At 41.3% G+C, this 20,641-nt stretch overlaps 2 protein-coding genes across 2 annotated transcripts in view; one reads left to right on the forward strand and one right to left on the reverse strand.

Annotated features, from left to right (window-relative positions):
- The window catches only part of PAQR8 (progestin and adipoQ receptor family member 8), a 47,875-nt gene extending 31,458 nt beyond the window's left edge, over positions 1-16,417 (reverse strand). Inside the window, exon 1 of the mRNA XM_081941241.1 lies at positions 16,327-16,417. The gene's annotated coding sequence lies outside the window, so the exon portion shown is untranslated. The remainder of the gene's footprint in view (positions 1-16,326) is intronic.
- Positions 16,418-16,543: 126 nt separating this feature from the next.
- MCM3 (minichromosome maintenance complex component 3) overlaps positions 16,544-20,641 on the forward strand; it is a 37,455-nt gene continuing 33,357 nt past the window's right edge. The window contains exons 1-2 of the mRNA XM_081941218.1: positions 16,544-16,678; positions 19,127-19,239. Coding sequence (XP_081797344.1) covers positions 16,595-16,678; positions 19,127-19,239 — 197 coding nt within the window. The 5' untranslated portion in view covers positions 16,544-16,594. The remainder of the gene's footprint in view (positions 16,679-19,126; positions 19,240-20,641) is intronic.

Consider the following 20,641-nt stretch of genomic DNA (forward strand, 5'->3'; position numbering starts at 1 on the left):
CTTTCCATCTAAACCTTGGGATTCATTCCCTTTTCCTAATCTGTTGTTCTTTAGCCAGTTATAAGGTCAACCAACCATCAACTAAAGATCATACAACTTGACTCTAAGCCATGGGCGTCAAACTCAAGGCCCATTGACTACATCCTGCCTGCAAGGTGCTTAAATCTGGCCTTCAGAGCCAGCCTGGAAATATCAAAGGACCAATCTGTGGTGCCTCTGCCAGCCAAAACAGGCCATGCTGTGGCTCGCTTTCATCCACCCTGGCCTCCACCAGCACTCTGCCATCCAAAAACGGGTTGCACAGAGGCCCCGCACAGCTCATTTTTGGCCTCCTCAGCCTCCAGCAGCACTCTGTCAGCCAAAAACAGGCCTTGCGGGGCCTCCTTGCAGCCTGTTTTCAGCCAGAAGAATGCCACTGGAGGCCATTGAGGCCGAAAACAAAGCGTCGTGATGCCCCGTTTTGGCCGACAGGAGGCTGCAGGCCCACGGAAAACTACAATGTTGATCCAGCCCTCGAAGAAATCCTGTTTGACACCACTGTTCTAAGCCATTTGTTCTTTCTTAATTTTAGTTTGCTCCTTAGTTTTAGTTCCATAATTTAGTTTCTTAGTTTTAATTACTTATTTTTAGTTCCTTTGTTCCCTGTTATTATATATACATTCCATACTGATAGACCTGTTTATCTTGCACCAACAGGTGGGAAATGACTAAATAAGGAATTTGTATGTATGGTTCTTGTGATTATTGTGATTAATGGAAATTATAGTTTGATACCATGCTATTGTACATTCCTCTGAAGAAAAGTCCATAGTCTATATATCTAATCCATGATTAGATTAATTTTTTCTATTAGCACTATAGTATGGAGTTCTGCATAATTTGATGGGAGAAAAGGTCATACTTCACTCTTGAGTTCAAGTGCAGGGCTGTCCTCCAAAATATGAAGAGTGGTGAATAAGACAAAGTAGTGGCAAAATAAGACAAGATTTAAAAATTAAATTGACTTTTTATCATATTAAAAATTATAATACACCTGCTTTGGGAGAAAGTACTAGGGGCTTTCAAAAGTTCAAAAGTTCATGGGACATATCAAGAAAGCAGAGAGTATAGGGCAAACCAGAAACTTGCTGAGCTGTCCTCCTTCCATTAGAAAAACAACATTTAAAATTGGAAAGAAAATTTACTTGATTTCTGATTAAGGGAGCATGGATGATGGCATAAAAAACTGCCATATTTTTCAGAGTATAAGACGCACCAGAGCATAAGACACACCAAGATTTTGAAGAGGCAAATTTTTTTAAAAAAAGGTTTTGCACTCTGCAGACCTTCCAAAAATGGCCCGTTTTTCACGAAAACAGGCTATTTTTTTCCAGAAAAAGGGATGAATAGCCTTTAGGAGGCTTGTAGAGTGCTCCTAGGGGTGGGGGTGGGGGTGGGGCAAAGAATGAGCAAAAGCAGCTCATTTTTCATGAAAAGGAGCCCGGTTTTTGTTTAAAAAAAGGGCATGCATAGCCTTTAGGAGGCTTATAAAGTGCTTGTGGGGGCTGTGGGGAGCACAATTAAGGAAAAAACGCCCTGTTTTTCACTTATTTCTGCCCTCCCCAGACCCCAGGAGCATGCTGAAAGCCTCCTACAGGCTCTGCACCGCTATTTTGATGAAGGGGGCGGGGTTTCAGGAGGCAAACAATGCTGTATTCAGTGTATAAGACGCACCCAGATTTTCAGCCTCCTTTTTGAGGGAAAAAGGTGTATCTTATACTCCGAAAAATATGGTATATGTCAGACACTTTTGCATGACAAAGGGTACGAAAAGATAGCTACTTTTCACAACAGGAGTTGAGATAGATTATAATCATTTCCTGACTACCATTCTCTACTATCCCAGCAGCTTTTCAACTAAATAATACTTTCTACTATTCTCATCTATTTGCTATTTTCATCTGGTTTCTCCCTCCACACCCCCCCCCCAAGGGTATGGTGCTTTTTGTACATATTTTATAGCTCCAGACTTTTGGCATGCTCTGTCCAACAATTTTGGATTGCTGCACTGCCTCCTTCTCTGTATCTTTTCATCTCAGACAGGATTTTTTAAAACTGAATTTGGTTCTCAGTAGTGCCATCCTGCTCTGATGCATATTTCAAATGTCACACACAATTTACCAAAACAAAGTCCCAAAGTATTCCAAGAAGTAGGCAGCATACAGCCCAGATACCCATATTACTCCAGCTCTTCTGAATTTAAAAGGGGGGCAGCTAGAGTATTGCTTGTGTAGTAATTTGACCTACAAATGTCCCTCGGTAGAAAATTCTGTTTCCAGTTTCATCTTGAAAACTGCTTTCCTTGACAAAAAGAACAAAAGGGAATTTCTGTTCTTCCAAATATCATCTGGATCTCATATGATAACGAAACATGCAGAAAAAGAAGAAGCAAGGATGACATGATGACCACAAGGGAAATGTTCTGGGCAGTCCATTTAAAGTTACTAACTATGCTTCCAGCCAAGGCTTTAATGGTGTGAGTGTCTTCATGAGTGGGATCAGAAGAAAAGAAGTTGGGCATTCTGATACAAATCAGTGTTTATTACAAAATTTACTTAGACTGTGTGTAAAAAGAGAAGCACTATTTTTACTCCAAATATTGTTTCATGATAGTTTATAATTCCTCTTATGTGAAACTTAAACATAATACTGATCTGCGAAAGCATAGGAGCAATTAATTAATCAAATTTATATAGCCAACCATTTTACTTTTATGTAACCCTAGCAGAATCTACTGTTTACATTGCCTATGTAATGTCTGCTTATGTAGTTGAACTTCATATGGTAACAATTCAAGCTGTGTACTTTATTTGAAAACAGAATCAGAATACAATTTCTTGAATCCAGGAAGATGAGGTATCTGGTCACAACCCTGCCAATCTTAAATCCAAAAAGGAACTCCCAGCTAAATAAAAATGAGCAGAGTATTTACTTGTCAGAGAACATCAATAGCAGAAGATAGTCCAGGGCTGCATTACAGATGCACAGGGAGGGAGGGAGGGAGGGGCTTTATTTTAAATTTTATTTTTGATTTGAGTTTCTCAATTTCTCAATAGAGTTGAGAAATATTTTGGTTGAAACTAAAAATAACAAAATCCAATTCATCATTGTGAAGAAGTTACACCATGACTATGCCTTTGATCAGTTTATGCATATGTACAGTATATTTTCAATTTTCCACAGCCTTCCTCACTGCAGTATGTTGGGACAGCAATTCTCTGCAATTCTGGCTGAGATTCTGAGGACTGCTATCTCAATTCATCCAGGCCAAGGAGCCTCAGGTTGGAGGAAAAAAAGTGTAGTCCAATGCTTACCTCTTCTTTCAATTATAAAATCCATGCAGGATGAATGGTCCTGATATCTGTCCCCCACAATTGTTGAATCGTTACTTTCATTCAGGGCTGCTAGTCAATCTACTTGCTTCCACACCCTGTTCCACCAATATACAGAACAGCTCACTAATCTAATGCTGATGCAAACATTTGCGTCCCAACTTTTGTGTGTCTTGATTGATATGACTATATTTGGCCTTAATACTGAAGTCAATGCAGAATATCATATCAGCATGAGAGCAAGATAATTTCTTTTCATATGTTTGCTTATCTAGAGTTCCCAAATTAAGAAATATTAAAGTAGAACAGTTACTGTTCTAATTCTTTCTCTTTGCTTTATTTTTCTCTATTGACATTGAGTGATGAATAGCATTAAGCAATAGCACTTAGACTTATATACTGTTTTATAGTGCTTTACAGCCCTCTCTAAGCAGTTTACACAGTCAGCATATTTCCCCCAACAACTGGGTCCTCATTTTTCCTACCTCGGAAGGATGGATGGCTGAGTCAGCCTTGAGCCTGGTGAGATTTGAACTGCCAAATTACAGGCAGTCGGCAGTCAACAGAAGTAGCCTGCAGTACTGCACTCTAACCACTGTGCCACCGTGGCATATATTATTGAATATTGGTGAATAAGGTTTAGACGTGTACTTCTTTCGCGAATGAAGGTAAATACATGTATCCCAGGATATTGTTACAAGATCCATTCTGAGTCAATCACCAGAACCAAAGGTTTATTCTTCCAAATTTTTGGGTTCGTGCTAAATTCTATCATCATGTGACAGCCGTGGCAAGGGGGGCGTTCCACCAGGTTCGCCTGGTGCGCCAATTGCGCCCCCTACTGGACCAGGATGCCTTACACACAGTCACTCATGCGCTGGTGACGTCTCGCTTGGACTACTGTAACGCTCTCTACATGGGGCTCCCCTTGAAATGCACCCGGAGGCTAGTTGGTCCAGAACGCAGCCGCGCGGGTAATTATGGGGAGTACTAGGTACTCCCATGTGACACCGTTCCTGCGCGAGCTGCACTGGCTTCCTGTGGTCTATCGGGTGCGTTTCAAGGTTTTGATAACTATCTTTAAAGCGCTCCATGGCTTAGGACCTAGTTACTTGCGGGATCGTATTCTGCCCCATACATCCCTGCGACCAATTCGCTCGCACAGAGAGGGCCTCCTCCAGGTGCCGTCCACTAGACAGTGTCGTGGGGTGGCGCCTAGGAGTAGAGCAGGCCCAGCCCTGTGGAATGACCTCCCTCCGGATATTAGGAATACCTCTGACCTCCGCTCCTTTCGTATTAAGCTTAAGACCCACCTATTCCAAGCAGCTGGCCTGGCTTAACTTTGATCTAACCATATCGCTCCTGACGGGTTTTTAACTGGGTATTTTAATTATATTTAATTATCTAGGGGTTTTTAAATACTGTATTTTAATTGTTTTTATTTATCAGCCGACCTCCTCCTTGTGTGTGTCTCAGTATATGTCTCTGTTATATGTTTGTTTTGTCCACATATTTATTTCATATGTTTCATTGTACGCCGCCCCGAGTCCTTCGGGAGAGGGTGCGGCTAAGAAATAAATATATTATTATTATTATTATTATTATTATTATTATTATTATTATTATTATTATTATTATTATTATTATCAGGAAATTTCTTTCTCTCTGGAATATGTTATTTCTTTGCATGAGGAAATTTGCTATGATAGGAAACTGAAAATGACTACATTATAACAGATTCACTTTTTCCAAAGCATCTTTGGACATAAGAATAGGAATAAGATAAGAATAGAAAGGGCTGAAGAAAAATCACAGAATAGAAAGATCTGTAAACACAAGTAGAATGACTGTGGCAAAGAAAATAAAGATGATACTAATAGTGATTGGTACCTTCTGTCCAATCCTGAAACATCAGGAGCACTATTAGCATTGGCCAAATCCCCATCCGTCAATTGCAAAAGATAGTTTTACTTGGAAAGCTTATATCCTGTTACAATATATTTAGCTCCATCAAACAGCAACATTTTAGTATCCCAGGGCCTTGGGAAGGATTTCATATGTGAACAAAATTGCCAAATTCAGTTCAAACATCTGGCTGATTCTCTAACCAATCAAAATAATTTATTAAACTTATATGCCCCCTGACTTTCAATGATTATGGGAGACTCAATGCAAAGACAGTCCGATCTTTGTATTAATATAAATTGGGTGACTGGATCTAATAATCAACCTGGGAAATGAAGCAGATGAAGCAGGGCAGATGGAAAACCATTTTCACTGGCCTAAAAGTGAATGGGCCAATATGAGTTTAGTTCACATCCTCACTGAAACTCTGTTTTTGTAAATGCAGTGAGAAAAGGGGCTTTTTGAAAAACCCAGGGGCAGAAAATTGGAGGTGGGAGAACTAGAAAAAGGATGTGTGAGATTTTCAATCAGGCCACCATTAGTCATCCAAACCACAGTCCCTTCAGTAATTGAGAAATAATGGGATGACGAAGCCTTAATTTTACTACCTGCTTCTTAGTATTTTATCTCTGCCTGTCTGTCTATCTGTTTTTCTGCTGCATTAGGTGGCCAATCCATCTTAGCAATTTATTTATTCTTTATTTCATTTGATCTGTTCTGTCCTGTCCTTCGCTATTTATTCACTAGTCTTGCTTGTTCTAAAACATATTCATTTATTAACCTACAGTTCTACTCAAGTGAGTACATGCCAGATAAAGTCAATCGTTGTTTATCCTCAAGTAATTCTCCATTCCAATTTGCCTTTCCTTTGTTATCTTATTTACATTTTAGTTGACTGCCTTATTTCCCCATATTATTTCCCCAGAACCTTTCACCTTCTATCGCTGCCATTTTTATCTACTATTAAAGCAATAATAGAATATTCAGCAGGTAGCCAGTCTCACTGACTTTTTGAAATACAAGCAAGTAGGACTCACTTAGCACTTGTATGGATGCCAATTCTTCAGAGTAGTACATGTTAGGAAGCCAATTCTATTAGTCTAACTGGAACTGTACTTTATTTCCATAGGCTTCAGTAATAGAATCTTGAAAACTTGACTTCGGTTCGCCTTCCTTTCCTTTTCTACCACAGTGAATTAGAGTAGAAGCAGTCTGAGTTCTTAATGTTTTTCTTGTTTCCCAGACTCAACATATGTTTCTGTGACAGATTCTGGATAGTTTCTCCAAAGCCATCTCCGGGGTTTTCTACAGTGAGAGTCTATATTAGTGCTTGGAAATCCCAGGGCTGTGGGACAGAATGGGAATTCAGATTATTCTGAAGGAAGTCAATTGCAAACCATTGTAATTGTTGCTAAGAGCCTTCCATTAATATAAATATGAAATTACCAAGAGTCACATTCAATTCAAGGGAGTCTTTTTACATGTATTAAAGCTACTGTATGTAGCCTGACATTTGTTGCACTGATGTTTTTATGAAATTTGACACACCTTGCCTCCTAAAGGCCTAGTTTGAGAAAGTTGCCTTTGTTTGCTAAATTATGAAAAAATGCAATCCATTTTTCAATCCCTCTCCAGATTCAGGAATCAAGTCAAATCACGCTATCTATGGAGTAGCTAATATTATTAGACTAATTCAGATTAGGCTACTGAGCTATCCTAGTCTCTGCACAACAAATTCTAAGATGCATTCCAAATCTAAAGTGAAAGACATACAGTAGGTTGCTGAACCAACATATGAAATTGGAAAACAGAGAAAGACGTTCAGAAGGAACAAAAACTGTTAAATAAGAAACTATTAAAACATGAAGGGACTATAAAACAGGAAGTTGAAAAAAATTCAAGAGGATCTAATCTTTCTCTAAACACCAGAGCGGGGAGGAGTTCCTTTCATATAGTAATAAAAGGTAAAGTTGAATAGTTACCATGGATTAGAAAAATACTATCAGCTTTAAGAATGCTGCATGTGGGACAGTGTCAAGTTACAAGAAAAAGAGTAGTTTGTTTAAAAGGTGAAATGCCCAAATGAGGAAATAATCACTATTTTGTTTCTTTGAGTCCAATAGATTCCCAGGGACTGCCTGAACAAGTCCCTGCTGGTTTCTTGTCAAGACTTGTGGCAGTGTTTACTCTTGCTTTCTTACGTCTAAGAGAAAGTGACTGTCCCAAGGTGACCCATGTGGCTTCATGCTTAAGGCAGAATTACAATTCACAAATTTTCCAGTTACTAGCTGGAGGCCTTAACCACTACAACAAATTGGTTTTCCAAATGAGGAAAGCAAACTGGCAAATGTGCAAGATACACAAGAAAGTAGTTTCAACGACCTTTTGAGGAACATATCATTAAAGAACACCATATCCACTGAGGAATGTATCATTAATAGACAGTATTTTGAGGACCCTCTTATGAAAGACCAACAACTAAAAAAATATCAACAAATCTGATTGGGCTGACAATTGGATGATGTGTATGAAGAGACTGTTTAGACACCGGAGGAAGACCATAAGGGTATCTTCTGACATGGGCCTCCTCTGGCATATCTGGCCATTCATCTAGTGCCCCACTTCCCATCTTAAGTAATAAATAGAGCATTACAAATGCTCACAAGAGCCAGTTTGGTATAATGGTTAAGGTACCAAGCTAGAAACTGGGAGTTGGTAAGTTCTAGTTCTGCCCTAGGCACAAAACAAGATGGATGGCCTTAGGCCAGTCAATGTGTCTCAGGCCTAGGAAATAAACTACTCGAGGGGGGGGGGAACTTCCCAAGAAAATTGCAGGGACCAGTCCAGGCAGTTTCAAAGAATCAAGATTGACTTGAAGGCACTATAATTGCATACAAGACCTTTTTATGATTCTTCTAAATAAGATCTCTCAACACACCCAGCTATTTTCATTGTAAACCCAGCAGGTGAAAAATAATGGATGTTATCCTGTTTCTTAAACATAAGCTGAACTGTAATGCAAACACCCATAACTGGTTTTTAAAGACGCTTCTGATGCTTCAGTCTTCACTACTGAATCATTCAATTGCTATGAAGATAATGGTCGTTATACTTCTTTCCCTCATTGCAGTATAAATATTTCCAGGTTCTTTATTTACACAGTTCAAGCTGAGAGAGTACTAAGGACCTCAGAGTTCAACCCTGAGCTACAAACATTTTCTTCTGTCAGTATTTGGTTTACATTTGGTGTTTCCTGGGAACTTTTTTATCTTCTCAGTCTAGCTTATAATTCTGTAATTTCCTAGTGATCTCCCACCCAATTATTTATCAGAGTTCCATTTTTGCTGGCAGAGGGCTGCAGGAGACCGTCGTGGCCACAAATGGAGCTAAAGAAGACCACACGCCAAGGGTGGATTTCTGTCGGCATTACTGCCGGTTTGATGCTTGCGTGATTTGTGTGTGCTCCATGCGCACACACAGTTGCCTTTAAATAGGTCTGCGCATGCGCAGAACATTAAAAATGTAAAAAAAACAAAACATGCCACTATGACTGGGGAACCAGTTCAGGGGTGTGGTGAGCCTGCCGTCCCTACTGGTTTAGCAACCCAGTCGCCATTTCCACTACCAGTTCACCTACAACCCACTTCTGCTGCACGCACCCACTAGCTCCATTTTTACTGGCAGAGTGCGAGCAAAATAAACTACTAACAAAAATGGCATTTGATCAAAAGGCAAGGAGGTATTGAGAAATGTTTCCCCTTCTGCATTTGAGAATCCAAGAGGGGACTGGAAAAAAGAAAGCGAAAGAGGAAAGAAAAAGATGGGAAGATGGGAAGACAGCAAGAAAGGAAAAAGAAAGAAAGAGGAGAAGGTAGAAGAAAGGAGAATGAAGAGGGAAGGAAAAAGAAGAAAAGGGGAAAAAGGAAGGAAAGGAGGGAAGGAAGGAGATTATAATGAGAGGGAGGGAGGGTCTGAAGGAAGTTCTGCCTTAGCACTTGGCCACCAGCAACCCTGCTGCCCTTTAGCCATCCTCTTGTCTCCTTCTCCTGACCTCTTCTGGTGGTCCCCCATCCTATCGCTGAGGATGCTTTGGTTACAAAGCTGGGTCTCCTTGAATGGAGAGGGAGTGGGCCTCCCTCTGACCCACACACTTTGCCCTCCCACACACATTATGAGCAACCTGGCCAAGGAGAGCAAGAAAAGCAGCAGCAGCCTTGAGGAGGAGGTAAGTGCAACCGGGCACTCCCTCAGCGGGGCTGGGTGGAGCTGTGGGGTCCCGGTGCCCTGGGAGCTTGAGGGCTGGCTGGGCACTTGCCCATTTGCCTAGGGGTCTGGACAGCCTGCGCTGCCATCTGGGGGTCTTCCATGTGGCCTGAATGGCGAGTTTCCTCTGGAGGACAAGGCTTTGGCACTCTCCCTAGTCTCACATTCCTGTGCTGAAGAAAATGGATTCTCCTCCAGCCCTTCCCACCACAGTGCCCCTGACATGAGTGACGTCAAGCCACGTTCTACCCCCGCCCCCTAGGTTGAACACAACCCTCAATGAAATTGAGGTTGACACCACTGTTGTAGGATAAGATATGGAGGCAGTTTAATAAGATCAGGAATGAGGTATTACAGAAAAAAGGAAGTAATTTTTCCTTCCAATTAATATGAGTCTTGTTAGATACTTGCTTCAACCATAGTGGTTTCCACCAAGGTCCTCTGTTCCAGCGGGAACAAAGGTTTAATCTCATTGGTCGAAGGGTCTGACAGCTCCCTATAAAAGGGCTGCTGTCAGACTCAACCTTTGCTGAATTGTACATACTTGTTCTGTTACAATAAAGAGCTGCTGTTGCCTTTAGCCTTGTGTGCCTTTCCATTACCCGATCTAACACTGGTGATGAGGATGGGATTGGAAGGCAGCTAGGCGAACCAAAAAGAGCGTAGCAATCCAGCAAGTAACTCCAGCTTGGAGCTCAGCACGGCTTCAAGCAGCCATTTTTGAGCAGCAATGTCAAAACACTCTCAGAACACAAAATGGCCAGAGCTTCACATCACAGTGCCACAATGACTTACCGGGCTCTCCGGTATTCTGGTCATTTGAATGGTCTAATCTGGACCTAAACTGTCCTGAAGAGATAGTGAAAGGTAGGGGGAGATCCTGCTGTCCCAGAGACACTCACAAAGTCTCTGGTGACCCGGAAAAAGGCCCCTTTGCCAGCGATCCCGAGTCAGCCTCAAGGCTGCTGAAACTGCTGACAGCTCCCACATGCAAGCGCAAGAGAGAAGCATGTCGTTTTGGTGAGAGTTTTTACATCTTTTTTCTATTGAAGAGAGAACACCCTAAAGTTGGAAACTTGTTAAAATAAAGGCGGACTAGAGAGAAAGCGGCAGATCTAATATGGCCAATTGAAGTTTTTTTTCCCCCTTTTTATTTTTGGAAACCAGGCTGGACTTTCAATTGTAACTTAATGTGGATTGGCTTATTGTGTTTTTTTTTCTTTTAATTTTTTTAATTCTGGACTTTGTGGGGATACTGAATTTAAATTTTAACTGCATTGAAGATCTTTTTTTGGGGGGGTGGGGGCTTTTCTTTTTGTATTTCTGAATTCTTGCTTTCGGAAGGTAAAAAAGTTAAAAATGGAGCCCGGAAAAAATAAGTATTGAGGGTGGATACAATTAATACTGCCATCTAGTGGACTTGAAACATTGTTACTAAGTGTTACTATTTGAACTGTTTAGAGAGAAGCTGTTCTCTTGAAGGCTATCTGGTTAAGAACTGATAGGGCCAGGACAGTTGTTTACACAGCTGTTTCCTGTGGAACTTTCAGTATCTGGAAACCTACTTCAGACTAAACAGAAGCTTTAAGGGAAAGCTCAGAGTGACTTTGTGGCAGTGCATATATTATTTTGCTGGGGAGGTGGTGATTTTTTTCCCCTCTTCCTTCCTTGGCTCCTTCCCTGGCTCCTTAAATTCTTTATTTTTTTTTAAGCTTTTGAAGTATTGATTTTTTATTTTCCTTTGCTCTCTCTTTTACTTTGAAGATACTGGACATAAATAGACGGTTTGCTTTAAAATTTGAGTAAATTGGATTGAATATATTTTTTTTAATTTTAATTTTTTCTTCCTTTCCCCCTCCCTCCTTTTTCTCTTCCATTTCTCTCTTTCAAGTAATAGATCACTATTTCTCTTTTCTTTCTTTTTTCTCCTTTCATTCTACCTACAATAAGCTGAATTATAGCTAAAATCCTTGTGATACTAATTAGACTAATTGGACTAAAATAAAACCTTAGAAGATGATCAGAAAGGTAACACCTGTTGGTTCTACAACAACAACCCTGCCTCCTCACCTGCAGGAGGACAAAGATCAATACAGTTGATGCTTCAACAGGAAACAGAGAAGGGAGTAACTTTAGATGCAATCATGCAATGATACCGAAATTACAAACAGGAGATGATTGTAAGAATGAAAAATTAGATACCATTGTAAAAAAGACTGAGAGTATAGAAAGAAGAATTGAGACAATAGAGCAACGAACTGAAAGCATAGAACAAAAAGTAGCTAAAATGGAAGGAAAAATAGAAGATATACAAAACCTGATGATGAAATACGAGGACAGAATCCAAAAAATTGAAGAAAAAGCTCAACAAGAAGAGAAGAAGGTTGAGTTTGATAGCAGATTGAGTGAGGTGGAAAGGGAGAGTAGTGGAATATTAGGGTGGGAGATGGATAGATCTGATTTTTTAAAAGATTTCAAAACATAGAAGAAAAAAGAGGAGAGAACCTAGTACAAATAATATCTGAAATTTTGATAAGTGTATTAGAGATATCCCAAGAGAAGATGATGGATAGCATAGATGAAGCATTCCGAGTATATACAAGATATGCAATGAAAAATGCTCTTCTAAGGGAAGTCCATGAAGATTTACTAAGAAAGCAACTAAATTACAAATACTACAGAAAATGAGAGATAGAAAATTAGAATATAAAGGTAAGGAGGGGTATAGTTCTGAAACAAATTCCGAGAAGAGTGAGAGAAGAGAATATCAATTTTTGACAAAGGCTCTGATTAAAAAAGGTGTTAATTATAGATGGCTCATACCAGAAGGCCTATTATTTGTATGGCAAGGACAAAGATACAGAATAGACACAATTGAGAAGGCAGAAGCTTTTTATACAGAACATTTCAGAGAAACAGCTGAGAAAACTGGAAAAGAAGAATCATCGGTACAATTATTGGAGGCACCTATAATTGAGATTGAAAAAATAGAAGGTGCTGTAGGTGGAATTGATAAAGAAGAAGGCACGGTGGGTGGAGTAAATCTCAGAGAACAATGAGAACCCAGATCAACTAGAGCTATAAATCCTGTATATAAAGTATAAACATGGAGGAAAGAAAAATAGTCACAATTAATATAAACGGACTTAATTCAGCAAATAAAAGAAGGAAAATATTTCACATAACAATTGCTTCTACATGGCGCTACGGCAGAGGCTCAAACCATTGTGACGCACAGGGGTGCATTCAAATGTCACCGCCTGCAATTTGGCGTTAGTATCGCCCCTGGACTGTTCCAAAGTGTCATGGAATGGCTTTTGCAGGGGATTCCAGGAGTCGTTTCCTATTTCGAAGACATCTTGTTATCGGCTTCAAATGAGGCAAGACTTTTCAAACGTTCGAACAGTTTTGACTAGAATTCGAGAAAAAGGCCTCTGTCTCAAAAAAAGAAAAATGCCAAATTAATGTGCCAAGGGTTGAATTCTTAGGGTACCTAATTGATGGCTCTGGGATTCACCCGACCACCCAAAAAATTCAAGCAATTCAGGACGCCCCTACACCTCACAATCAAACCAAGCTGCAGGCGTTCCTCGGGCTCCTTAATTTCTACAGCGTCTTTCTTAAACAGAAAGCCACCATTGCTGAGCCCTTACACCGTCTCCTGGTCCTGGGGCAGAGCCGAAGCTGCCGCATTCACCGCAGTAAAAAGACTTCTGTCAGCGGACACTTTTCTGGTGCAGTACAGCCAGACCCTGCTGTTGATGCTGACCTGCGACGTTTCATTTGGCATTGGCACCATCCTCAGCCACCGCATGCCCAATGGAACTGAGGCTCCCATAGCCTTTTACTTCAGCACCTTGTCCGCTGCCGAGCGGAACTACAGCCAGCTGGACTGTGAGGCTTTGGCTGCAGTGGCCGGAGTATAAAGGTTCCACGAGTACCTATACGGCCATGATTTCGAACTAATTACAGACCATAAACCACTTCTGGCCTTACTGGCTGGGGACCGACCCACTCCAGTGTCACTATCACTGCAGATGACCAGATGGACCATCTTCCTAGCTGCCTACTCCTACTGCCTCATCCACCGACCAGGCTCCATTTTGGGGCATGCCGCAACCATCAAAACAGTCATAGGTTGTTTGAGCTGCTGCCCACTGCTTGAACTTCTTGCTGACCCTACCCCCAAGACGCCAGTCCTTCTCATTGACTGCCTTGGGACTGGTCCTGTCTTGTCCAGTGACGTTGCTCACCACTCTGCAAGAGACTCCACCATCACACAAATTTTGAACTGGGTGTGGAGGGGGTGGCCCAAGGGGCCTGTTGGGTCTGATTTCAAAATGTATTTTATCAAATGTGATGAGTTATCTGTTGTAAATGGCTGTTTACTGTGGGGGGACTGGGTCGTTGTTCCACCCAAACTGCACATTGCAGTATTAGAGACTTTACACATAGGGCATTCTGGAATTGTCAGGATGAAATCTTTGGCTAGGAGTTACGTGTAGTGGCCTAACATGGACAGGGAGATCGAAGAATGGGTGGCTATCTGCGCACTGTGCCAGGAGTCCAGACCAGCTGCCCGCTATGGAGTGGGAACAACCTCAAGCACCGTGGTCTAGGGTGCACATTGATTTTGCTGGCCCAATTCATGGCCAGACATTCCTCATAGTTGTGGACGCCTACTCAAAATGGCTAGAGGTAGTCCTGATGACCTCCACTATGGTAGAAGTGGTCATCAAGGTGCTACGGAGACTTTTCTCCACGCACAGCCTGCCGACGTCTTGGTCTCTGCCAATGGGCCCCCAATTCATGGCCATGCAATTCGAGACCTTCTTAGCAGCACAGGGAATCAGACATCCCCTGGTCACATCATTCCATCCGGCCTCCAATGGTCAGGTGGAGAGAATGGTGAGATCTGCAAAAGAGGCCCTATCTAGGATGGGCCCGGGAGATTGGCAAATATGGGTTGACCACTATTTGCTAATTCAGCACATCACATCCAGTGCCACTACAGGGAGAAGCCCCTCCGACCTTCTCATGGGTCGCCAGCTAAGGTCCCACTTAGACAGGCTACACCCAAATTATTCTGATTCATCGCCCCCTGACTCCACAAGCAAGATTCGGAATTTTAGCATAGGGGTCTCCGTATACGCCCACAACTATGCCGGGGGAACTCTGTGGATTCCTACCACAGTGATAGGCATCACCGGGCTTCGCTCTTATCTAGTAGAGCTCAAAGGATGGTCGGAATTGGAGAAGGCATGTTGACCAACTCCGTGGCAGCCTCTCCAACTCCAACCAGAGGTAACTCCTGCACGAGTTAGCCAAAGCCCTACCCAAACGGAGCAAACACTCACTCCTTCCACAGGGAGCTCAAGTCCGAGGATACCGGGGAACTTATCTGGTTATGTTGCAGGCCTGCAGCGAGCTCCGAGCAAACCGGCTCTAGAAGCTTCAGCCACGGCCTGTGAAAGGGTTTCCACCAAGCAGAGCTGCGGAGCAAACTGGTCCGTCCGACCTGTCCAAATAACACCCTCTGACTGAACTGCGCAGGTCTGGCAGAGCTATCCAAAAGCCCGCCTACCTGTGTGACTACGTAACAAGTAGGATTGTTCCATCTAAGAGCGGAGGGGTGTTAGATACTTGCTTCAACTATAGTGGTTTCCACCAAGGTCCTCTGTTCCGGGAACAGAGGTTTAATCTCAGTGGTCGAAGGGTCTGAAAGCTCCCTATAAAAGGGCTGATGTCAGACTCAACCTTCGCTGGATTGTACATACTTGTTCTGTTACAATAAAGAGCTGTTGTTGTCTTTAGCCTTATGTGCCTTTCCATTACCCAATCTAACAGTTCTGATATCCTCCATCCTCCAGGTGGGTTTGACTCTAAAGAACTGTCCATTGGCCTTTTCCCATACAAATTAAAATTTTAAACAGAAACGGGTGAAGAAATGCTCCCCCCCACCCTGGAGAGGAACTGAGTCTAATTTTAGAGAACTTGAAATATTGCTGATGATTTCACTTAGGTAGCTAGCTATAGTACATAGAAATAAAGGTTATTTTTCTCCATCTTGTTCTCTTTTATTCAAAGACAAATTTGGGTTAAGAATTGTGAAATCTTGAACAAAGGGATTCAAAAATCCAAACGACCCCTAGATGGCAGCAAGCAATTTGGATTTTCTAAATTCCATTCCCAATATCTAGTGGGTATCCAATCTTTGAAGATCAGTTCTACTATTTAGATCAAGAATTAATCACAATGAAAAACTCTGCAATACAAGTTGCAAATACCTCTCTTGATAACGGATTTTGTAATGAATTTTGCAGCACTACTGAGCACCAGAGGTGATTTTAAAATCCTTGAGAAAAGCTGAAATAAAATAAAAACTTATTAAAAGTGCAAACTTGTTTTTTTTTGTAATTTCCCTGTTTGAATTACAATGTTGAAACACTGTATTTTTTATCATTATACCATAATAATTCATGAAACACACACGAGTTGAATTAAGGTACAAATAAACTACGCTTCCCATTATACATATGGAAAGCAAAGACACTCCCCCTTTTCCGGTCGACTCTACCATTCAAGAATAAACTTTCTCTCGCTAAAGAAAATATGATATCTCTCGTATGCTTTTTTCACTTTAAATTTAGGAGGGGAAACCATAGTTCCTTCCAAGTGAGACTTTGGTTTATAAATGGAAAATTCAAACCAAAACCCGAATAATTGAGCTTTAGATACTACAATTCCCACAATACATTTCGCCAAAATATACAGGCGTCGAGCTCACCCTCATAGCCTTCTCTTCATTGATTGGCGATTATTTAGGAACGTTCGGGCCAGTGGAGTAAAATATGCGGGATGTTATTGGTCGCCGGATGCAATAACTATGAAACGTCGGGGGCGGGGAGCCGGCAGCGTCGCCGTTGCCGTTTGGCGGGAAAAAGAGGTCAGGTTTTCGCGCCAAGTAGAGTTATAAGGAAGAGTCGTTAGTGAGGTTGCCTGTTAGGCGTGGAAGCAAAAGCAATTCCCACGGAGGAATTGATCTCGAGTCTGAGATGGCAACGCCCGCGCCAACCACTTTGGATGATGCTGAATTGCGAGAAGCTCAGCGAGATTACCTGGACTTTTTGGATGATGAGGTGAGCAGGAATCGGAGAGCTTGTGCTTATCCCGGCGACAGTCTTGCTGCTAAGAGATAAAAATGCTTATTGGCAAGATCTTGTGGGAGGAATGGAGCAATAATCATTCTGGAAAAGCACTTTTCTGCCAAATGAAGTCAGACTTTGTGAGGAGTTAAAACGGGGTTAGATTATTTTCTAATGGAGGTAAAGCCTGTTTTTCTGATGAAGTTGTATTACAGCCTATGGAAGAAATAGCACTTAAGCTGATGAGTTTCAGTCTATTTCATTAAGAATATGGGGGTATAATTCCACAACCCCAAATAAATTGCACAGGATGAAACAATCGTCCTTAGCTGCTTAATAATAGTTTAAATGCGTTGTTTTAATCCTCTTTCAATCAGTTGTCTTCCATGGTAGGCCAGTCCCTTGGAAGGAAGCAATCAATAGAGGCTAACTTGATATAGGCTTACCTTTGGAATTCAGGACTTCTATCAAATATTTGTGATGTAGGCTAACACTTAAATTTATCAATAAAATCATGAGGGACTGAACTTGATTGTAAATTTGTAACATCTTGTTTTTACTAGTCAGTTTTTAGCTAAAACTGCCCATGCTTCTTTGCTATTCCCCATGCTAATTATAGAACTAATGGAAGTTAAAATCTAAAACATCTGAAAAGTGCCTGCTCTCACCTGAAACAACATGATACACAAGATACACAACATATATACAATATGCAAAATATACAACATATACAATATGACACACAAGAGGAAAGGATAGGAATGTTATAAATTCCTTAAGACCAAAGCAACTTGAATTGCCATTTAAATTCATGTGGGATCCTAACTCTCTAGAACAGGGGTGTCAAACTTGTGTCGTCATGGTGGCATCAGGTGATATATCACAACTTTTTTCCCTTTCGCTAAACTGGGCAGCATGTGACACATCCACCCCACGAGTTTGACACCTCTGTCCTAGAATAATAGCAGCTAGAAAGAAAAAACTAATTCCATCTCTTAAAAGAGAAAAAGATCTGGATAGGGATTACTGAATAGAATACAGGTAGTTCTTGACTTACGACCACAACTAAGCCCAACATTTCTGTTGCTAAGTGAAACATTTGTGAGTTTTGCTCCATTTTATGACATTTCCTGCCACAATTGTTAAGTGAATCATTTCAATTGTTAAATAATAACATGGTTGTTAAGTGAATCTGCCTTCCCCATTGACTTTGCTTGTCAGAAGGACACAAAAGCTGTTCACATGACTCCGGGGACATTGCAAAAGTCATAAATATGAATCAGTTGCCAAACATCTGAATTTTGATCACATGATCATGGGGATGCAATCACGATTGTAAGTGAAACATGGTTATACGTCACTTTTTTCAGTGCCATTGTAACTTTGAACAGTCACTAAGTAAACTGTTGTAAGTCGAGGACCACCTGTATACCGTCCTTTTTATTTATTTTGCATTAGATGAAGAGTTTCTTCTTTTCTCTGCGAGAGAATAAGTGAACCCAGGAATTTTCCCTGGTTAAGGGCCAAGAGAACTTCCAGCTGCACATGGCTTATTCCGTGCTTTTGTGGAAGTGGAATTGTTTCTCTCCTCATTGTCCTCAGTAAATACAAGTTGAATCAGGTGGGGAATAGCTGTTTTCTTTATCACCTATTGTTCCAGACCAGCAGAGAGTCCTCATTTTATTTAGAATTGTAAAGCTACCTTTAAAAATATGAAGAGTTGCTTAGTAATAGTGTTTATTTTTTGGGTGAAATTGGGAAAATTGTGCACTTTTATTGGAAACATATCCGCTGAGCTTTGTGACATGGAACATTTATTGTCAATAGCTTTTCAGGTTCACTTCTGTATGTTCCTTGTATTTTTTTGTAGCTACCCTGAATTCCATTACCTTTCTTCCAGTGAATGCAAAGATAGTTTGCTCTACACATTTTACTTTTTGCTTTTGTTTTGGGTGACTAATCTTTGTAGAATAAGAGCAAAAGTATTTATCTAGAGGATGCATGGTGCTCTGAAACATGCAGGAATACAAGTATAGCACCTGTTTCCATTCCATATAACAGCTGCATCTTTCCAAGGGTTTGTGTGGCTGTTGTATGCAGCTGCTGTAGAATGCTGAAAAAGTGGTTTAAGGAGTTGTAGACAGGTGCAAAATAGTACATAGTCTTATTATAAGTGACTACAGAAAGAGAAAGTACTTAGTTTAATAAATTTGAGCATGATACAATTTCACTAAATAAACTTGGTGCAAAACTTTAAGCATCATGATAGTTATTCTCCATCTAGTTCAACTTGTATCACTGAGAATAATGAGAGGAAACACAATTCAGCTTCACTTAGAAAACATTGAATAAACCATGAGGAAGTGGAAGGCGTCTTGGCCACTTTCAGAATAAATGAATTAATATTGTCTAAACAGTTATTCTTACCTTCACTCCTTTCAGGAAGATCAGGGAATTTACCAGAGTAAAGTCCGGGACATGATTAATGACAATGGGCATCGTCTGATTGTGAATATCAATGACCTCCGCAGAAAGAATGAGAAAAGAGCCAGTCGGTAAGAATATGAATGTTAGCAAAATACTTGTTCTTCCCGCTCCCCACAATTTGTCCAGAAAAGAAACCTTAGGTAGCTTATGTATGTCTTCCGGTCCCTGTCTCATTTAGGAGTTTTTGGAGGTAACCATGCTTTGTATTTGGACCATTATTTTCTTTGTGAGCCAAACAAGAAAAGTTCTCAATAATCAGTCTGAAAACAAAAACCTATCTCTCTCTTCTGGTAATTAGGGTGTAATTGAATGTCTACACAGCACGGGTGTCAAACTTGATCACGCCATGTGATGTATTGAGACTTTTTTGCCTTTGCGAAACCGCGGTTGGTGTGGCTTGCACATGATGCATCTGGCCCACGGAGTGCCAGTTTGACACCCCTGCATTACAGAATGTTTTTCTGAGTTGTGCCTTTTGTTCTGATTCTAAGACAATGGCTGACCCAACCCTTGCTAAATATTCCTGATCTTGTTAAATATTTCTTGTTCAATATTACTGATGAACTTTATGTAATCTACTTTAAGATTAAAATAAGTCATCTCAAAACAAAATTCTGTTATTTAATGGCAGTTTTATTGCATGAAGGTTATCATCATTGGAAGGAATGACTATTTGCAAGGTAATTTTGCTTACACATGAAGATTGTTGAATGCTTTTACCATGTTTTCTGGTAGACTCAAGGGAGGGGCTACTCCTGGGATATTCTCACAGCCTGATTGGTCCAGAAAACTGAGGGAAATCTCTTTTAACCTCCTTCGTTCCCTGTGGTTCCCAGTTCCTCTCAGTCTTTGGTCCAAGCACTGTATGAGTTCCCAGAGTGAGTAAAAAATTATATTAATTAGATATATATTGGCTATTCTAAATTCCAAATTGTCTGAGCTGCCACTTGCAGGGACAGGGTCCTCCATCTCGCAGCAAGCCGGGGGGAGAGCAAAATTGGCTCCGCTCTCCTGTGGTCTTCGGGAGCTCTGACCGATCCCTGGAATTGCGGGGGTGTCAGGCTTTCCTTTCGCAACTCTGCGGGAAGGGCTGCTGTCGTGGCCAGTGTCAGGCCCGCAAGTTTAGCCTCAGCAGCCCAATCCTTCCTCCCGCAAGGCTGGTGACTTTGGGCAGCAGCACCCTCAGGACACGTGAGTAGCTCCAATGGCGGAGAGCAGGCAGACCACTTCAATGGACCAGGGGGTGTGCCCAGAACGTGCCCAAGGAGAGGGAAGGGCCCAGAACCAGGGCAGCAGCGGTCAAACCTACAGTGGCCCAGTGGCCCTCCAGAGCTACCCAGAGGGATGAGACCAGATGCCAAAAGGCTCTGGAAAAAGTAATTGCTAGGGCAGAACGACAAGCCAACAAGCCCTCTTCTCCTTCCAGATCTAGGTCTCTGTTAAGGCCAGCATCTGCTCATTCAGCTTCTC

This window comes from Natrix helvetica, assembly GCF_964273705.1.
Source record: "Natrix helvetica genome assembly, chromosome: 2".
In the NCBI taxonomy this organism is placed as follows: Eukaryota; Metazoa; Chordata; class Lepidosauria; order Squamata; family Natricidae; genus Natrix; species Natrix helvetica.